General features: G+C 41.6%; 4 protein-coding genes and 1 pseudogene across 5 annotated transcripts; 3 read left to right on the forward strand and 2 right to left on the reverse strand.

Moving 5' to 3' along the window:
• The first annotated feature begins 722 nt into the window (after window positions 1-722).
• Window positions 723-3,324, forward strand: LOC129583308 (palmitoyl-protein thioesterase ABHD10, mitochondrial-like). 2 transcript variants are annotated; one of them, XR_008689770.1, is made up of 5 exons: window positions 723-1,588; window positions 1,722-1,977; window positions 2,593-2,975; window positions 3,038-3,090; window positions 3,187-3,318. XR_008689770.1 is itself a non-coding variant. In XM_055475073.1 (4 exons), exons 1-3 carry the CDS (start codon window positions 1,209-1,211, stop codon window positions 2,926-2,928), a joined length of 972 nt encoding a protein of 323 aa, XP_055331048.1. In that variant the 5' UTR covers window positions 724-1,208; the 3' UTR covers window positions 2,929-2,975; window positions 3,187-3,324. The 2 variants fall into 2 exon arrangements, 1 of the variants encoding a protein (XP_055331048.1); XM_055475073.1 differs by lacking the exon at window positions 3,038-3,090 and having other exon boundaries at window positions 724-1,588; window positions 3,187-3,324.
• Window positions 3,325-3,340: 16 nt separating this feature from the next.
• On the forward strand, window positions 3,341-4,691 carry LOC129583310 (phosphatidylglycerophosphatase and protein-tyrosine phosphatase 1-like). Its single transcript, XM_055475075.1, has 4 exons — window positions 3,341-3,496; window positions 3,588-3,797; window positions 3,970-4,035; window positions 4,188-4,691. The coding sequence occupies exons 1-4, from the start codon at window positions 3,350-3,352 to the stop codon at window positions 4,437-4,439; spliced, it is 675 nt and encodes a 224-aa protein (XP_055331050.1). The 5' UTR covers window positions 3,341-3,349; the 3' UTR covers window positions 4,440-4,691.
• On the reverse strand, window positions 4,251-5,884 carry LOC129583309 (GPN-loop GTPase 2-like). The gene has a single exon (XM_055475074.1). The coding sequence runs from the start codon at window positions 5,736-5,738 to the stop codon at window positions 4,803-4,805; it is 936 nt and encodes a 311-aa protein (XP_055331049.1). The 5' UTR covers window positions 5,739-5,884; the 3' UTR covers window positions 4,251-4,802.
• Window positions 5,885-6,413: 529 nt separating this feature from the next.
• On the forward strand, window positions 6,414-7,606 carry LOC129583448 (zinc finger Ran-binding domain-containing protein 2-like; annotated as a pseudogene).
• A 5,667-nt stretch (window positions 7,607-13,273) lies between these two features.
• LOC129583449 (uncharacterized) lies at window positions 13,274-14,752 on the reverse strand. Its single transcript, XM_055475246.1, has 2 exons — window positions 13,544-14,752; window positions 13,274-13,504 (listed from the first exon to the last, which is right to left on the reverse strand). The coding sequence occupies exons 1-2, from the start codon at window positions 13,982-13,984 to the stop codon at window positions 13,352-13,354; spliced, it is 594 nt and encodes a 197-aa protein (XP_055331221.1). The 5' UTR covers window positions 13,985-14,752; the 3' UTR covers window positions 13,274-13,351.
• Window positions 14,753-16,533: the final 1,781 nt, after the last annotated feature.

Consider the following 16,533-nt stretch of genomic DNA (forward strand, 5'->3'; position numbering starts at 1 on the left):
AGTAATCGCAGTCAATCCCACCAGCGTGATCGATATACCACGTATTCTTTCATATACGATATTTCTTAGATATCTTAGGTTTCTTAGGTATTCTCAGGTTTCTTAGGTTTCTTAGGTTTTCTAGGTATTCTCAGGCATTCTTAGGTATTCTTAGGGTTTCTCAAGTTTTCTTAGATTTTCTCTTTCTTAAATTTCGTAGTTTTCTTTGCGGCTGTGACCAATGCGATCTACCGTTGCGAAGTGTGCATTTCGTAACAGACTTGCGCCGCAAAAGTTTGTGTACGGATGTAGATCCCGTAAACTGGTTATATGAATACTAACTAAGTAACAAGGGTCCTCGACACTTTGCCGTTGTCTCGAATGTTCTCCCGATCCACACATCCAATCTGCACGCTCTAAAGTGCTACAGAATCCTCTCAGTGTCGTGAGTGTTCCTGCATCATCAGTTTTTTGGAAAGCTCAGTACCCACAGTCCAGTGGTCACTCAAAAGCTTGTTACCATGGTGGCCATTAGCTTAACATGGGCTGTTTGTAAATCCCCGGATTGTTATTATGTGTTATTATATTATCGAATTGTCATCGAAATTAGCGAACTGCAAATTAGCAAAAATAACAGGTTCTGCTCACGCCTGTTTATTTTGTTCGTGCCTCCTTATTGTAATAAACATCGTGCCATTATTTAATACACATGCAGTTAACCTTTTAACATGCTCGAAATCCCAAGACATTATTCATCCGTGCTGGGCTTGTACATACTGTACTGTACATGATTGTAACTTAGTCTTTTAGTCTGTCTGTAATCAATAAGCATTCATAAGATGTTTTACACAGCACGACATACGATGTCGTTTTTCAGTTACGAAGAAATTTTGGTCTGTTAGCAAAAATTCATTCCCATTGTTATATGTACTAACTACTAATCCCGTAATCCGTTATAGTAAGCCTGAGGTCCTGCACAATTACTTGTTGTTTTATACCGAGCAATTTCGTGTACTAATCATACGGTAGTTTTTGTGCTCGTATCGGTGGAAGTGTCTGTACCATCCCCGAATCTTTACAGGATGTTTTTTTTGCGATTGATTATTGGGATCCGAGTGCGAACACGCTAACAGCTGATAATGGAGTATCAATAATTTTATGTCACCGCTGCTGATAACACTCCTGATAGCGATACTGTACTACAGTCAACGAGATCGTCACACCACTGCATGCGACCGTGCACGGTGATCCAACTGTTCTGCAGCAGTGCAAGTCTGCAGTCCGCAATGCCTGTCAGTTTTTCGTATCGGTTCCTTCGAGCCCGTCACGCATTTGCGCGAACTTTATTGCCATTGGCGAACGTAGCATCCGGAGAAATGTCCAGCGCAAACCATAATGTCCGGCTGTTTAGCCAGGATGCATGCGAGCATGAAGAACCAAAAACGGACTTCTTCATGCTGCACAACGGCGACAAATTGGCGTATAAACGCACGCACGGATCCAACCTACCCGGAGTTATTTTCCTACCCGGGTTTCTATCCAATATGACTGGCGAAAAGGCCAAAATACTGGAGAGATATTGCAAAATTTACGATCATCCCTACATCAGGTACGACCGTCACCGTACGCGTACCAGTATGGATGCGCAGTGATTTTTGTGGACTTTGCAATCACAGACATTCAGCGGAATTCATATCGCGTACCGTATACAGCATGGATAATTCTTGCGTTTTGGGTTGCAGATTTGATTATCGTGCATGCGGAGAATCCTCCGGTAAGCTGGATGCCATGACTCTGCACGAATGGCTGGATGATGTCTTGACTGTGGTGGATACTTTCACCAATCCTGGTGAACCGCAGATCTTGGTCGGATCCAGCATGGGAGGCGGATTAATGATGCACGTTGCGCTGAAGCGACCGGAGCGTGTTTTTGGTCTAGTTGGAGTTGCTGCAGCCATTGACCGGTGGACTGATTTGGAGAAAAATCTTTCGCCAGAGGTAAGCCGCGGACAGTACGCGGGGTAAACTAAAGCTGCAGCAATTTTCGTTCTAGATTAATTTTCCTTTTTTAAGCTGTAGTAAGACAATAGAAAAGGATAATACTGTGCTATCCTTTTCTATGGTAATACTGACACTTGGTCATTTACCCTCTTTACTCTTTAGCAGCTACGAAATACTGTAAGTTATTTTTATGCAGTACACGGTATCGTTGTCACTTGTCGCGCCAATTGTGCGCTTAGATAAAAACGATAAAAACGAATATTCAAAAAGAAATTAGAAATGGTTCTGAAATCTTGGTTTCTTATCTTCTGATTTGCACAAAGTGTCTTTGCATGGCCTGTATATTAATATAAAGACTTTGTAAGCTGAATACCAGTATTTGCGGTTTAATTTTAATGTTGTGCATTGTTATACGCATAGTAAATAACTTTTGTACTAGTATGCGTTTACTTTTAGGTATGTGTAATGGTTTCATTATTCTGATCAGTTATCGTCGATAATTTATCGACATACCGTATAAATCATTGATACGAGTAACACAGTTAATGGTTTTGGAGCTTTTCGAGCAAGACCGGTGCAGTAGCAGAATTTTATTTCTTTGCTCCGTTTCAGCACCGGGCTCTTCTGGACGCCGACAAGGCTGTAATTGGACCGTGGGGTGATTTTCCAATCCGCAGAGCCTTCTTGGACTCATTATCATCGCTATCCCAAAGCGTATACACCAACCAAACAATTCCGATCCGATGTGCGGTCAGATTACTCCACGGTGTCAAAGACGACGTGATATCGTACTCGGATTCCAGCCAGATTATGAATAAACTGGAATCTTCCGATGTGCAGGTGCTAATATCGAAATCCGCCGACCACCGCTTCTCCAAGCCACAGGACTTGCAGATGCTCGTCAATTGTGTGGATCAGTTGGTGAAGCAGTATGAAAGTCCACTTTAGTGGGTGGTGACACACCCTCTGCCAAAACAGATCAAATGATTAAACTGGTAAATTTTTACGGTGATGGAGGCATTTCTTCACAGTGCTGATATTTTTTATAACGTTATAGTGCGTGCATTACCGTGAATTCGTGAACGTGTTGGCCGCTTGATTGCGACGAAGGTGTGACTTCGTGATAATTAGAATTGCTGATTTTTTTACCTGTTCATATGTATGAAATTTAAACACTTGGTTGTAGTCGGTTTTCTTGTCATACAGGATATCTGATCGCCTTTTGTGACGCTTGTCCGCACATCCATGAGCATGCATATTTGTTTGCCTATGTGAAAGTTCGACGGCTTGGGTAAAGCCTAAACCAGCTGGTATTTTGATTCCGTCGGTGATTACGCTCCTGCTGCCAAAGTGCTAATATACAGAAACCATGGGGCAGTTTTTTGAAAAGGTGTTGTTCTTCCCGTCTTTGCTGGCCACTTTGGTTTCCGATAAGATGACAAATCAAAACTGGTACGACAGGATTGACGATTGTTTGGTGGCAGGAGCTCTGCCATTTCGTTCGACGGTTAAAGAGGTGTGGGAAACTGTGTAGTGTATGATATATGATAGAAGACCCGAAGCATTGATGTTGAGATGTAGATTGATTTTTATGACGAATCTTGCAGTTAATTGCAAAGGAAGGCGTTCGAGGAGTACTATCCATGAATCAAAATTTCGAACTGAACAGATTATGGTATCCGACTCCAGATGAACTGGACAGTTGGGGAGTCAGTTTTTTACAACTTCCGGTGGCTGACTACCTGGCACATCCCACGTGGAATCAAGTGGAAGAAGGCTTAGATTTCATCCACCATATATGCAGCAGAAATCATTCCGTAAGTAGCATCATCCACTTCCTACGATATGTCTGTGCCCCTCAAGAATTTATAAGCGGAAACATATACAGTACTTACCGGCCTAATCACAATACTGTACCATGTGAGAGCTGACTACACAGAAGTTCAGAACAGGTGAATAGAATTAACCTGATGAGTTTGCTGTTTGCAGGTTTATGTACATTGTAAAGCAGGAAAATTTCGGAGCGCGGTTATGGCGGCGACGTATTTGATGGAGGTATAATCTGTGCTAAAATGTTTGCAGACAATTGCAGTTTAACTGGTTTGACTAGTGATCTTCATTTCACACCGGTTGTCGTGTTGACTTAAATTTGCATTTTACCTCATAATAACAATACGAGGATGTTCAAAATCGTTCTGAAATTGCAGCGATACAATTTGACCCCGGACGAAGCAAAAGACACTCTGCGATCGCATAGACGCCAAGTTTGGCTGAGCGCGCATTGGGATACGGCGCGGGTGCTACAAGATTTCTTCGAAAAGATACATGCTAAATATCGACCCGAAGTTGTCAGTACGACCCGTGATCCAATAATCCTGCAAAAATATTTCGACATGGCGGATACCGGCTCTAGTAACACGACCTTTGCTAACGATACTTCAACCGATTCTGTCTCCTGAATCTGGATGCTCTGTATACTGTACTTCAAGTACACTGTGTAGTGACTGTGTTGTACAGTGTTGAACTATCAGACGGATTTCCACTTTTATGTATGTCACTTAAGTACGCGTACCTATTTCTACAAAAAGTCCGCTTTAAAAATACTTTCTCAATAGTCAATTTTATACCCATTGTTTATGTTTATTGCTCCACAAGGAACAAATGAATGCAAATAAGTAAATGCCGCAGAAAAATCGATAAAATACGAAAAGAAAGAATTTATCTCCAGTTTTATTAAGCAAATCCAGTTGTCCATATGACGAAGTTAAAATATCACAGAACGCAGTTGTTAATTTTGTCATCAGAACCCCGAAAGCTCTCATTCAGTCTTCAGGAAAATCATCGTCTTGAGCATAAATATATTTTTCCTCCATATTACTAATTAAACCGTAATCAAATTCACCCGCATTTGCTGGCAAATTCGCCATCGTTTGGCGCACTTGTCGTTCTTCCAGTTCCGACATCGAGTATCCTACGGCCTTATCCAGCATCTTTACCAGGTTATAAAGCGACTCGCGGTCCTGTACGGCAATGGGAACAAAACTGACTAAGCTGTAGCCCTGCACCACCTCGGAGATCGCTTTACTCAACTTGGCGTATTTCCTCCCGAATGGCTCATCATCCAGTCTGGCAACCAGATGCTCCATATCCATTACATCAGTGTAATAATCCAGAATGAAATCCAACTTGCCCAGCTTGTGCACGAGATCAATTTTGGAGAGAACGTTGACGTGCGGAAGCGCCAGGCGCATCATGGCACTCAAGGCAGTGAGCACCACGGAGATGAACATGGCTGGATCGCTGCAGTAATACGCATCCACCAGATGCACCGCTGCAAGACGAAAATCGAATTTCTTGATGAGGAGCTGGCAGATTCGCTCGAACGATTTATGATGGGTGTATAATTCAATTTGTCCCGGGCAGTCGAAGAGGAAATAGTGGGTATCGCGTAAAGCAGAGATGCGAGATATCAGCCAGTCCACGTCGCGTTCCATCTGCTCGACAGCGAACATCAGCGCTCCATTGGGGCCTAGATTCTCCAGCTCCATCGCATCTTCCACGGAGACGAGTTCTTTCACATCCACATCAGCAGCGAAAGGTAACTTCTCGTTGGCAGGATCCAGATTGATAATGGCTAGTTTGCGGTTGAAGACGCTTTTTAAGAGCTCCGCAATGTGGAAACAGTATGTAGTTTTCCCACTCCCTGGTGGACCGATCACCAACTGCCCGTAAAATGGCTTTCCAGCTGTAGCAGCCATTACGCTATTACGGAATCACATTAATTTGTTCGAAATCTGAGTCTTGAAACAAAATCTCTGGGAAAATCGCTAAAACATAAATCTGATAAAAGCTAAAGCAACATCTTTTTCTGAATTTTTCTGTGACGGCGGATTTTGGTTTTGAGATTTTGTGCACTACTTGTACGAGAGCATACTATACAAGTATACAATATATAGTATGCTCTCCTTGTACTTATCCATTTCCAGGGTGGCAACGCCAGATTCACAGTCCATTCCATCAGAATTACTGGAATTCGTTCTTACCTCTGCAGCCTTGCATACCGATTGTGAGCGCTGGTAATGGTGCCAATCTTAATGGATATGGTGCCAAGCCACACCCCTGTTGTAATACACAACTCTGGTATCAAAGCGTTTGAAATCTTGAACTGAAAAAGGGAATCTGGCTTGTGTTATGCGTTCTGAAATCTGTTTTTTTGACTGTTTTTATAAAATTTATAAAAACGAATATAAAAACGAAGTTTATAAAAACGAATATTGCGAACTTTTATTGCGAATGCAAGTCATTTTTGCGCCAATTATTGTGTTCTAATTTTTGAAATTTAGTTGCAGAGGTGTGATTTTCACTTGCTTAAATATTTTGGAGCTTTGTTAAATTCTTTATGCGTTAATAATTTTCAGAACGTAGACTGAATTATGCTTCCACGCTTAGGCGATGATTTGGCGCCGGCGTTCCATACCCGAAGCGCTCTGGATCTGTCGGGCAAAGACATGCATGCCTTGGAAATGCCGGAGACGGTGCATCATAATCACACCAGCCGCACCGGAAAAGGAACCCAATCCGTAGGCAGTTACCTCAGCGATTCTGTCAGTCATCTTTTCCATAAAGAAACTCCCGTTCCTATCATGAAACGCCGGCCATTGTCGTCCGTTTCCAAGACATCCGAAGCGTCAGCGACAAAAGCGTCGTCCTGCACCAAAGCCTACACCCTCCGCTTCGCCCAGCAAGGCTGTGGGAAAAGTCTCGCCCCGCACCAAAGCCGCCACGCCATCGGACACGAAGAGCGAGTCGAAGAAGCGCGGTCGACCCCGCTCCCAATCCCGTACACGCGCCGCTTCCGCCCCTAAGAATCGGGCTGCTTCGTCCGCGATCGAAGGGACGCGCCGCGTCTTCTTCCAAGGAACAGGCATCCAAGAAAGCCACGACCGTCAGTACGAAGAAGACCGGGCAGCAACAGCAACAACAGCGCGGACGGAAGAGAAAGTCCGGAGAAACAACTTCGCTGCGCCGCCTCCGCAGTCGCGATCCGTCCCACCATACCCCCACGGAGACGCACGGTCGATCGGGCAGCGGCCGGAGCAAACGCTCGTCCCTGAGTAAGACGAAATATTAATAGATCCGTTGGTGCGTTGAAGTGTTCCTGTATTGTTCCTGTCTTGGGCCTTGTGGATCCTGTTTTCCTACTAAGCATGGAGTATATTTGTGGTGCAGTATTCTGTGCGTGTGGATCTCCTCTGCATTGTTCACGGCGTGTGTCACCAGTCGGCGCTCCCAAGTGACCAAACTGATGCCTCTTATATTTTATCCAGTGTTTTAAGTATTTTTAATCGGCCAAATGCATGCTGGTGGGCCCGTATAAGTAATTATTATGTGGTGGGTGACGGGAATGTATTGTTAGCCCAATGTTATTTTGTGGTACTTGCAGCTCAGATGTACGACATCGAATTTTGTTGTCGTCCGAATATGCTCTTGTTGTTTATTTATGCGAGATATAGTTAAAATGCGCCAAACTTTCACCTGTTGTTTTGAGGGACAGATTTGTTAAATGATTTCATGGTTTCATCGTGTCGCCCTGCTGTTGGGTGTGCTGTCCAGTGTCCAGTGCATACTGGCGATACGAGGACATTTGGGTGCTGTGAACATACCCTGCACGATTAGGCTGCGATGAACAGCCGGCTAAATTTATAGCCGTTTGCATTCAGACCGAGCTACGGCTAGCCAGCTGTTCATCGCAGCCTAATCGTGCAGGGTATCTTCACAGCACCCAAATGTCCTCGTACTGCTAAAGAATAAAGATACGTACTGCCATCCTGGTTAAATTGTAAAAGTTACTGTTGTTACTGCTTGTACTCAAGTTCTGTGCATTTACTGCATTATTGTATGTTTTCCATCGAATCCATTGTATGCCTTCCTGTCAGCGGCGATACTAAGGAATAGGGATTCAGAGAACTGATGAAAACGTTAACAATGAGCAGCTACGAGTCTACGACGTTTTGCGATTGATTAATTATTAATACAAATAAAATGAATTAATTTATTGTAAAAGAATTTATATTCGGTCATTGGTTCCCACCAGCGGCGTGGTTCTGGTGACGCGAACGTTTGATTCGCCAATAGCTATCGTAAAAGCGAGCATGCCTGACCAATGGCTATCGTGAATCGAGTTCCAGCATCACACTGGATTTACCAGTACCAACTACCAATACAAGTCAATGGTTATGGAACAATCTTTCTGTGGAACTGCTAAGGCATCCATTCCCGATAACATTAATAAATCGGTTATTATTACAAATAACATATCTGATCAGTGAATATTGGTTTTGTGACGCTGTCCACTATACTGAAGGTTAATAAAATATATAGTAATAACATATAAATTTATACACATACAAATAGCATATTATTATGTCACAATAATTTCATGGTTATTGTACTTATACCTATATCCACATAGAATTTAAATTTTGTACACTTTAATAAGCAATAGCCACCAGATAACAACAGGGATATTTTGAATTTACGAGCGCTGTGTGTAACTGCAGTCTAGTTGTAAATGGAATGAGTAAACTGGAATACGTGGCATTTGGAAGGCTAGAAGCCCTCCCTCTGCCTGGTTCTGAGGTGGGGCTTGTGCTCTTACATCGCATCGGCGAAAAGTTTCTACGCTCTGTCCGGACCTCTTATAAAAGTAGCTCTGTCTGTTCAGCTTGACTACGCTATAACACCTAAACATCACGGCTGATCCAATCCTCCTGGAGGGATTGGATGGGTGTTATTCACGCAATTCGGTTCATTTTATGGACTTAAGCGTCGTGCTCAGTGGCAGCGTTTACACATCCAATCTGCCACAAAATCCATTGGAAGTTGTTGCTTTTCAGTGCCCAAGCGCAAGTCCAAGCACGAAAATAATTAATATTATTTGAAATTAGAAACTTTAATTTCTATCAAAAGGAGGGCTTAAAAAAAAAGCGCAAAACGTATCGACCCTGATAACAGATACCCGATTTTCTGTTATTATGGTTCTAGTCTGACTAGCGTGTGGAACTTTTCGGGAATTGTAAAAGGTACCACATATCGACATATGCCTCGTATAAGAAGAAGAATAGAAGAATTTCTCTCGTTCGTGCTAAGTTTTATTTTGGCCAAATCACAAATAAATCTTTTTTCGGATAACTTTCCATACGTTACACTTTCAGACCAGCAACGGAAGCATTACAAACCTGTTTTTTGTTTAAATGAAAGTCAAGGACCGTTTTCGTCCTACCAAAGTATGCGTACAAAGAATTCTAAAATATCTATAGGTTATCACTTCCACTCACAAAAAGCCTTTTGACAACACTAACACGAGCACTCGGGCTAAGACTATGGTTAAAACTAAGGTCAGCATTCGGGTTTTTACTTTAGTTAGAACTAATGTTAGCACTCGGGTTAAGGCTCTGGTTAAATTAAGTGCAAAACGAAACGGGCTAACCATTGTTAGGCTGAAGCATTACTTAGTTGGACAGTTAATTCGATAGAACAACGATTCAAAAAGGTTTATTTTTTCTGAATGATTTTAAAAAAAGAAATGGCTATTCTCACCACCCTGGCACCTCCTTTGGCTATTCTCACGATCTTTCACCACCTTTTGGCTTTTCGCACCCACTTTTTAAGAATATTTTTGCCACCACCTTTGGCTATTGTCACCACCTTTTACACCTCCCGACTATTCCCATTTTCTTACATCTTTTAATAATAATATTATGTATATAAATACCTACGGAGATCTTTTTTTTTATAAAAATGATTGTAAAATCATATGTGTATAACGTTATGCGTTTAGACGCACGACCTTTAGAAGCCGGGCAAGTAAACCCAATAATACTTGCCGGTATTAACAAGTAATAGCAGGTACAAAATCATGAGATACAAGTCAGTTAAATATGACTGCATTTGCCACAAAGTGCATGACGCTCAAAGAACTGGAAGAAAACCATTCCAGCATACCCGGCGAGCCGAATGCAATGCCACTCTAACCGTAGCGGCACGGCTGAAAGAACGCCGCCTCATCATGACTAAGCAAAATATGCGACATAACTATCCTCTTACCAAGGATGGTTGGCAAAACGTGTTGAAAACTCGACGGTTGGATCCCAAAGAAGCTGTAGAAGTTCTTGAACTGACAGAATCGCGAGTGAATTTAAAAAAAGTGCGAGTGAATAAAAAAGATACTGAGTTTCCAATAAGGCCAGTCGATCGACATTCTGTTTCCTCGGGTATGGCAGCAAAAAATGGATACGACTGTAGCGTTTTCGCCATTTTTTTGCAGTTGAAATCATTTACCAGGGTTTACCGGAAGAAGCCGAACTCAGCAATAAGAAGATGCGAGAACGTTTGACAAACAGCTGCAGCACGGACAAGATGCGCCTAGATTCTTTTCCGGCCGACGACGGCCCCAACCGTAAAGAAAAAGTGCCCCTAACGTTTTTGATAAAACTTACTGTGTAAAAAATGCAATAAAGAGGTGAGAATAGCCAAAAGATGTGTGCAGAGGCGGTGGCAATAGTCAAAAGGTGGTGTTAGAATTCAGTTCTTGGAAGGTGGTGGGAATAGCCAACAGGTGGTGAAAGGTCGTGATAATAGCAAAAGAGGGTGCCAAGGTGGTGAGAATAACCATTTCCTTTTTAAAAATCAATAAAAAAAAATAAACTTTTTTGAATCGTTGTTTTTTCGAATTAACTATCTAACTAACTAATACTTCAGCTTAACAATGGTAAGCCCGTTTCGTTTTGCACTTAATTTAACCAGAGCCTTAACCCGAGTGCTAACATTAGTTCTAACCAAAGTAAAAACCCGAATGCTGACCTTAGTTTTAACCATAGTCTTAACCCGAGTGCTCGTGTTAGTGTTGTCAAAAGGCTTATTGTGTGTGGAAGTGATAACCTATAGTTATTTTAGAGTTCTTTGTAAGCATGTTCTGGTAGGATGAAAACGGTCCTTGACTTTTCATTTTAAACAAAAAACAGGTTTGTAATGCTTTCGTTGCTGGTCTGAAAGTGTAACATATGGAAAGTTATCCGAAAAAGATTCATTTGTGATTTGGCCAAAATAAAACTTAGCACGAACGAGAGAAATTCTTCTATTCTTCTTCTTATACAAGGCATATGTCGATATGTGGTACCTTTTACAATTCCCAAAAAGTTCCACACGCTAGTCAGATTAGAACCATAATAACAGAAAATCGGGTATCTGTTATCAGGGTCGATACGTTTTGCGCTTTGCTTTTTAAGCCCTCCTTTTGATAGAAACTAAAATTTCTAATTTCAAATAATATTATTTTCGTGCTTGGACTTGCGCTTAGGCACTGAAAAGCAACAACTTCCAATGGATTTTATGGCAGATTGGATATGTAAACGCTGCCACTGAGCACGACGCTTAAGTCCATAAAATGAACCGAATTGCGTGAATAACACCCATCCAATCCCTCCAGGAGGATTGGATCAGCCGTGATGTTTAGGTCGCTATAACCTCATCGTCAGCCAGTTGAACGCCGATAATTGACAACCGGCACATGGCTAATGAGGTGTGATTTGGTCTGGACTAAGATTTGCACCTTTGGTGGATTTTTGCCACGGCGCATAGCATAGCAGTCTACGAGAAATACCTTACACACGTCGGGTTTTACAACTTTCTTTAGCGAATGGTAAACTTTTCGGTGTGGATTCAGAGAAAAGATCTAATCAACGTAAAATTTTCTACAAAATGATACGTTAATCATAATATACGTACCTACCCCCGAATTTTGGCAATTTAAACTTTGTGCACGAATGCCGTACCACAATAGACATTTTTTGCAACCTCTCCACTTAACCGTAGCCATACACTTAACCATACTGCATGGTTAAGTGGGAGCGTATGGTAAGTGCGAATACCATACAAACTAGTTGTATGGTAGCCCACTTCCAGAGGCTCCTCTTAGTTCCTGTGCAACCTAATTTCACTGGATATGTTTTTTTCGAATAGGAAAAACATTTTTAATCTTAAATCTCGACGCTGCAAAGGCAACCAGTTCCCGTAGCGCAAGAGAAAAAAATATAATGGAAGGCGGTGAAAACTCAGCTGTGTGCAGCAAATGCAGTTGTTCATGCGCTGCCACCTTGATGGCGGTCGACCATTACGCTAGCAACAAGTGTTTTTCTTAAGAACGAATTGCATTTAAAATTTTTTGTGAAAGAAGTTGATGATTCTTAAATACTTTCGAAGTGGCGGATGTCGATAATAGCTCCCATTCTCAAACAAGAAGAACCGCAGAAATCGCTTTACCGCGGAGCTTGATTTGTTGTTGGCGGAAGAATCGAGCGCATAGAACCCATACGCAGCCCGCAACCCTGGGGAATGCTGCGAAAAGATCGCCGAAAATCTTACTGCTACTAAGGTGAATTTTGAATAGCTTTCATATCCGCTGGGTTACTGCACCAAGCTTATTTCATTTTTGTCCTCTTGTAGAAATTTAAAACACCGTTGACTGATCGCGCCTGCCAGGTTTGAGTAAAAGAACTGATAGAAGCATTCGTCAAACAAGATCTTTGAAATCTCGTACGAACTGGCACGGAGGAAATCTACGGCCGTATCGAAGCAGCGCTACTTTCTTTATCGGAGAGTAAGCGGGACGCACTTGCTTTGACTGCGCAGAAAAAGCAGCAGAAAACAGCTGAGGCTCTGAAGCGTAACGCGGAAACTGCCATCATTCAGAATGCCGGAGAATCGACGTTCACTAAAAAGAAGCGCGTGGATGATCTCGCGGACTATCGTCTCCCCTCTTCCAGTGCTTCAGGAGCTACTGACGGGTCTGATTACGATGAATGGGTTGATTCAGCTGCGGAAGAGGAAGCAGATTATGAAAAAATCTTATGAAAAAGCAGATTATGAAAAAAAAGCAAAAACCGGATTATGATCCTGCGACGTTTGAACGTGAAAAGGCTGCCCGAAGACAGCGACAGAAGCGCACCAGACCAACAGCAGTAAAGCCGACCAAAACGTCAGATGAAATGGAAGCTGTCAAAGCTATTGCAAAAGGCGACAGACTGAAATGCAGCATCAAGGAAAAGAAGTTAAAACAGACACGAGAATTTAAAGAAAGGGAGATGGAGCAAGAAAAACAGCTAAGAGAGAAACAAATGGAACAAAAAAAAAGGAGCTCCGAAGCGCAGAAGATCAGCGAAAGTACACAATTCGCATGCGCGAATTAGATTTGCAAGAACGAGAAATCGCCTGCAGAGAGCGTGAAATTGCTCTTAAAAGAGAAAATAAGTGGTGACTAGTAACGTGGATTTGAACTCCGAGTTGTAATAAAAAAAGACAGCAGCACACAACTTTATTCAGCAAACGTTACCAAATACTCTTCCAGACTTGGCGGCTCCAGATCAAAATACTGGCTAGCCTGATTGTGGTGGAGACAATGATGACAACTGATTAATATGACAGCCACACGATATAATTTGTTGATGGGATTGACGTACATCCGCATCTGCTTTTTAAAATCAAGAAACGCGAATTTTTAAACCACCTCTTTAAAGCCCCACTCGACAGGCTCCCTCACCCGAGACATAGCTTTATTTAATGCTTTTTTTCGACGATCATTCAGTACTTCTACTTTTGAGAATGGCTTTTTCACAAGTTCTGCTCTTCCGTATCCCGAGTCACCAGAAATACAGAATCCGTCAGGACCAACAAACGTTGTAAATTTTTGCTGCAGCGCGTCGAGAACTTTGCTGGAGGTTAGAAGAGTGCTGTCATGCATGGAGCCTCGGTGTCCGCCGTACAAACTGCCGATCATCCCATTTGGCAGTAACACAGCTTGCCACTTGGAGCAATGGTGACGCTTGTGTCCACTAAAACACTGGCGCTGATAGTGTTTAGGGCGGCTGATTGGACGTGCAGTCCCATCGATGAAGCCAAAACATCCGCGTAAAATACCACCTTTTGCGGCTATGGCGCCAGCAAACATAACGAAATCCTCCTCGGTAAGCCAGGTCCGATTCCATTCTTTCACAAGCTATCTGGATGTCTTGTCGATGTGGTTTAGCACCCACATAAAGATTTGGCATAAACTGCTTTCATAGCGTACTGCTTTCATAAAAAACATACGCAGATCAATCTACCGTGAAGGGTACACAAAACGACGCAGCAAAATGCACAGAGCTTCTACCCCGGACGCACGGTCACGGGTTGTTGTGATAACGACATCAGGGATCAAGGAGCGCTTTCGGAGATCTTCGATTTGGGGCATGGTAAAGCGAAAATACCGCCAGCTTTCTCGTTCAGTAAAAACTCGGATTAAAAGCGAAGGGGATCCAGTCATCGCGTAGCTTCCGCTTTTTTAGTATGCATAGGAGCAAAAGAAACCTACGCCTAGAGATCAGTCTGCGTTTGTAGAGCAAAAAAAGATAGACGAATTTCATTTTCGAGATTTCCAGAATACGCGCAACGGGTCAGAGAGCAATCAGAAATTCAGTCACCAGCATATCCTCTGGCATGCGTGTCCATTTTCCACAAATTTGATCAACACAACATTTAAATATCAAAATAACACTTTCTCAAAACGAATCTCAAAAGTATCAGTTCCAGATTTGCAGAGACAAAAATACAAGACAATAATAATTACAAAAATACAAGACAGTTAATTGTGTTGTAAGTGTAATATGCAGGTTGACACTTGACAGGAATGAAAAGTCAATGGTTTGCATAAGCGTTGTGTTAAGTCAGGCCGTGCAAAATCATGATTACGATTTTTTTACCATAACCGTATGTTATTTGATAAGAGATGGTTAAGGTATGGCTATGGTGTCTCTGCTGAAAACTTCTATTAATGTCCCAACTTAAGGAGAATTTATACTATGGTAGCAAGACTGAAACTGAGATTTTCGAAATTCTACAGTGTAACAAGAATAGTTACATCTATTACTGGGCGAAAGTTGAGTAGATTCAGGTAGCAACGAAAAAACTTATTCAAGTTTTTTCGTTGCCGACCAGGAGCGATTTAGCGGGCTAGCGTATCTTTCTACAGTACTGCCACCTGTCAAAATTCGTGAAAGAAAGATTGCACCGAGATGTGCTTTCTTTCAATCTGGAATATGCCTTGTGGCTGTTATATTCCATGCCAGATTGCAAGTGTAATAAGACCAGACAAGGCTCATGTTTACACAGTGAGGACGAACACAGCATAACAAAGGCGCTAGACAATGGAAACACGTAGCGCTATCCCGTGAGTGCACATGAGAAATTGGCCAAAGTCCACTCTTCGCTGTGCATACAATCAGTGTGGCGGCACTGCAAGCGCAGAATCGGTAAGACCAAAGGAACGCGCAGAACAAAAGAAGGTTCTTCGCCACTTTCTGAAAAATTTTCCAAAATTGACTTCTAAACTCAATAATAATTTTCAAAGATGTCAGAAAATTCTGACATTTGATCAGATTTAAGAAAAATCATTTTCAAGAAGAAGTGTGGAGCGTTTTTATGAAAAATATTTGCGTATTTTGTAAAAAATAAAAGAAAGTAACTTTGAGTGTAAAAAAGTTTGTTTTTTTCAAGAACGGTTCAGTTTTTTGGAAAAAACGCTCCACAGAACTTTAGTCATTTTAGCGGAACACATCGCTACGCTTGAAAGAAAAATTTCAAAAATGTGCTTGAATTGTTATTGCTTCCGGAAAATAACTGCTTTTGATCAGTGACTTTTACATTTTAAAATTGTCTAACCAATTTCAGACTTTCAATGTATGTAGCGAAAATACCACAGCGTTAGGTCAGATGTGTAGTTATGAAGAAGCACAAGCGCACGCATTGCGCCAGCGAGAATAGTCAAAAGAGGTCGAAATCGGTATAATCTCTTCTTAAGTGTCCTGCCTATATGCGACATACACAATTACTACGTATTACTTGCAAGTGCCTGTATGACACGTGCCTTTTACTCTGGCATATTACAGATATTTTCACATAGAAGCGTTTATTAACTATTGCACAAGAGTACTTACGATAGTGCAATATAAACCGAATATTTAGTATAGCGAAGAGCAGAATCACGTTAGTTTTTCCTCATACCTGTAGGATTGCTTTGTTTATTCTGTTTGCAATTGTTTGCTGTCATCAATATCGTGACAGTATGTGCATTTTAAAACATGTACTACAATTTGCACTACTGTTACATACTTATCGGCGTAACATGCACTACTTAAAATTAACTATATGATATAGTATGATACAACATTAAAACCATTCTATTACAAAGCCTGGGATATATTCAGGATATCATTTTCAAGGTCACTCGAAAGCTTTGAAAATAAGTATTAATTTACTTTATTTGAATAACACAATAGTTACAATATGTTCAAAAGTACGGTTGAATTATTTTACAGTACTAACTCGTTGACACTATTGTAGAGTAACGAAAAAAGCTGTCAAGTGCACGGTTATTCTACAGTAATCAAAGTTATAATAGTTTACTTAAGTAGTAATAAGACCACTAGAAAAGGCATAAAAAATAATGGCGAGAATTTTGCT

This window comes from Paramacrobiotus metropolitanus, unplaced genomic scaffold, assembly GCF_019649055.1.
Source record: "Paramacrobiotus metropolitanus isolate TYO unplaced genomic scaffold, Prichtersi_v1.0 Parri_scaffold0000010, whole genome shotgun sequence".
In the NCBI taxonomy this organism is placed as follows: Eukaryota; Metazoa; Tardigrada; class Eutardigrada; order Parachela; family Macrobiotidae; genus Paramacrobiotus; species Paramacrobiotus metropolitanus.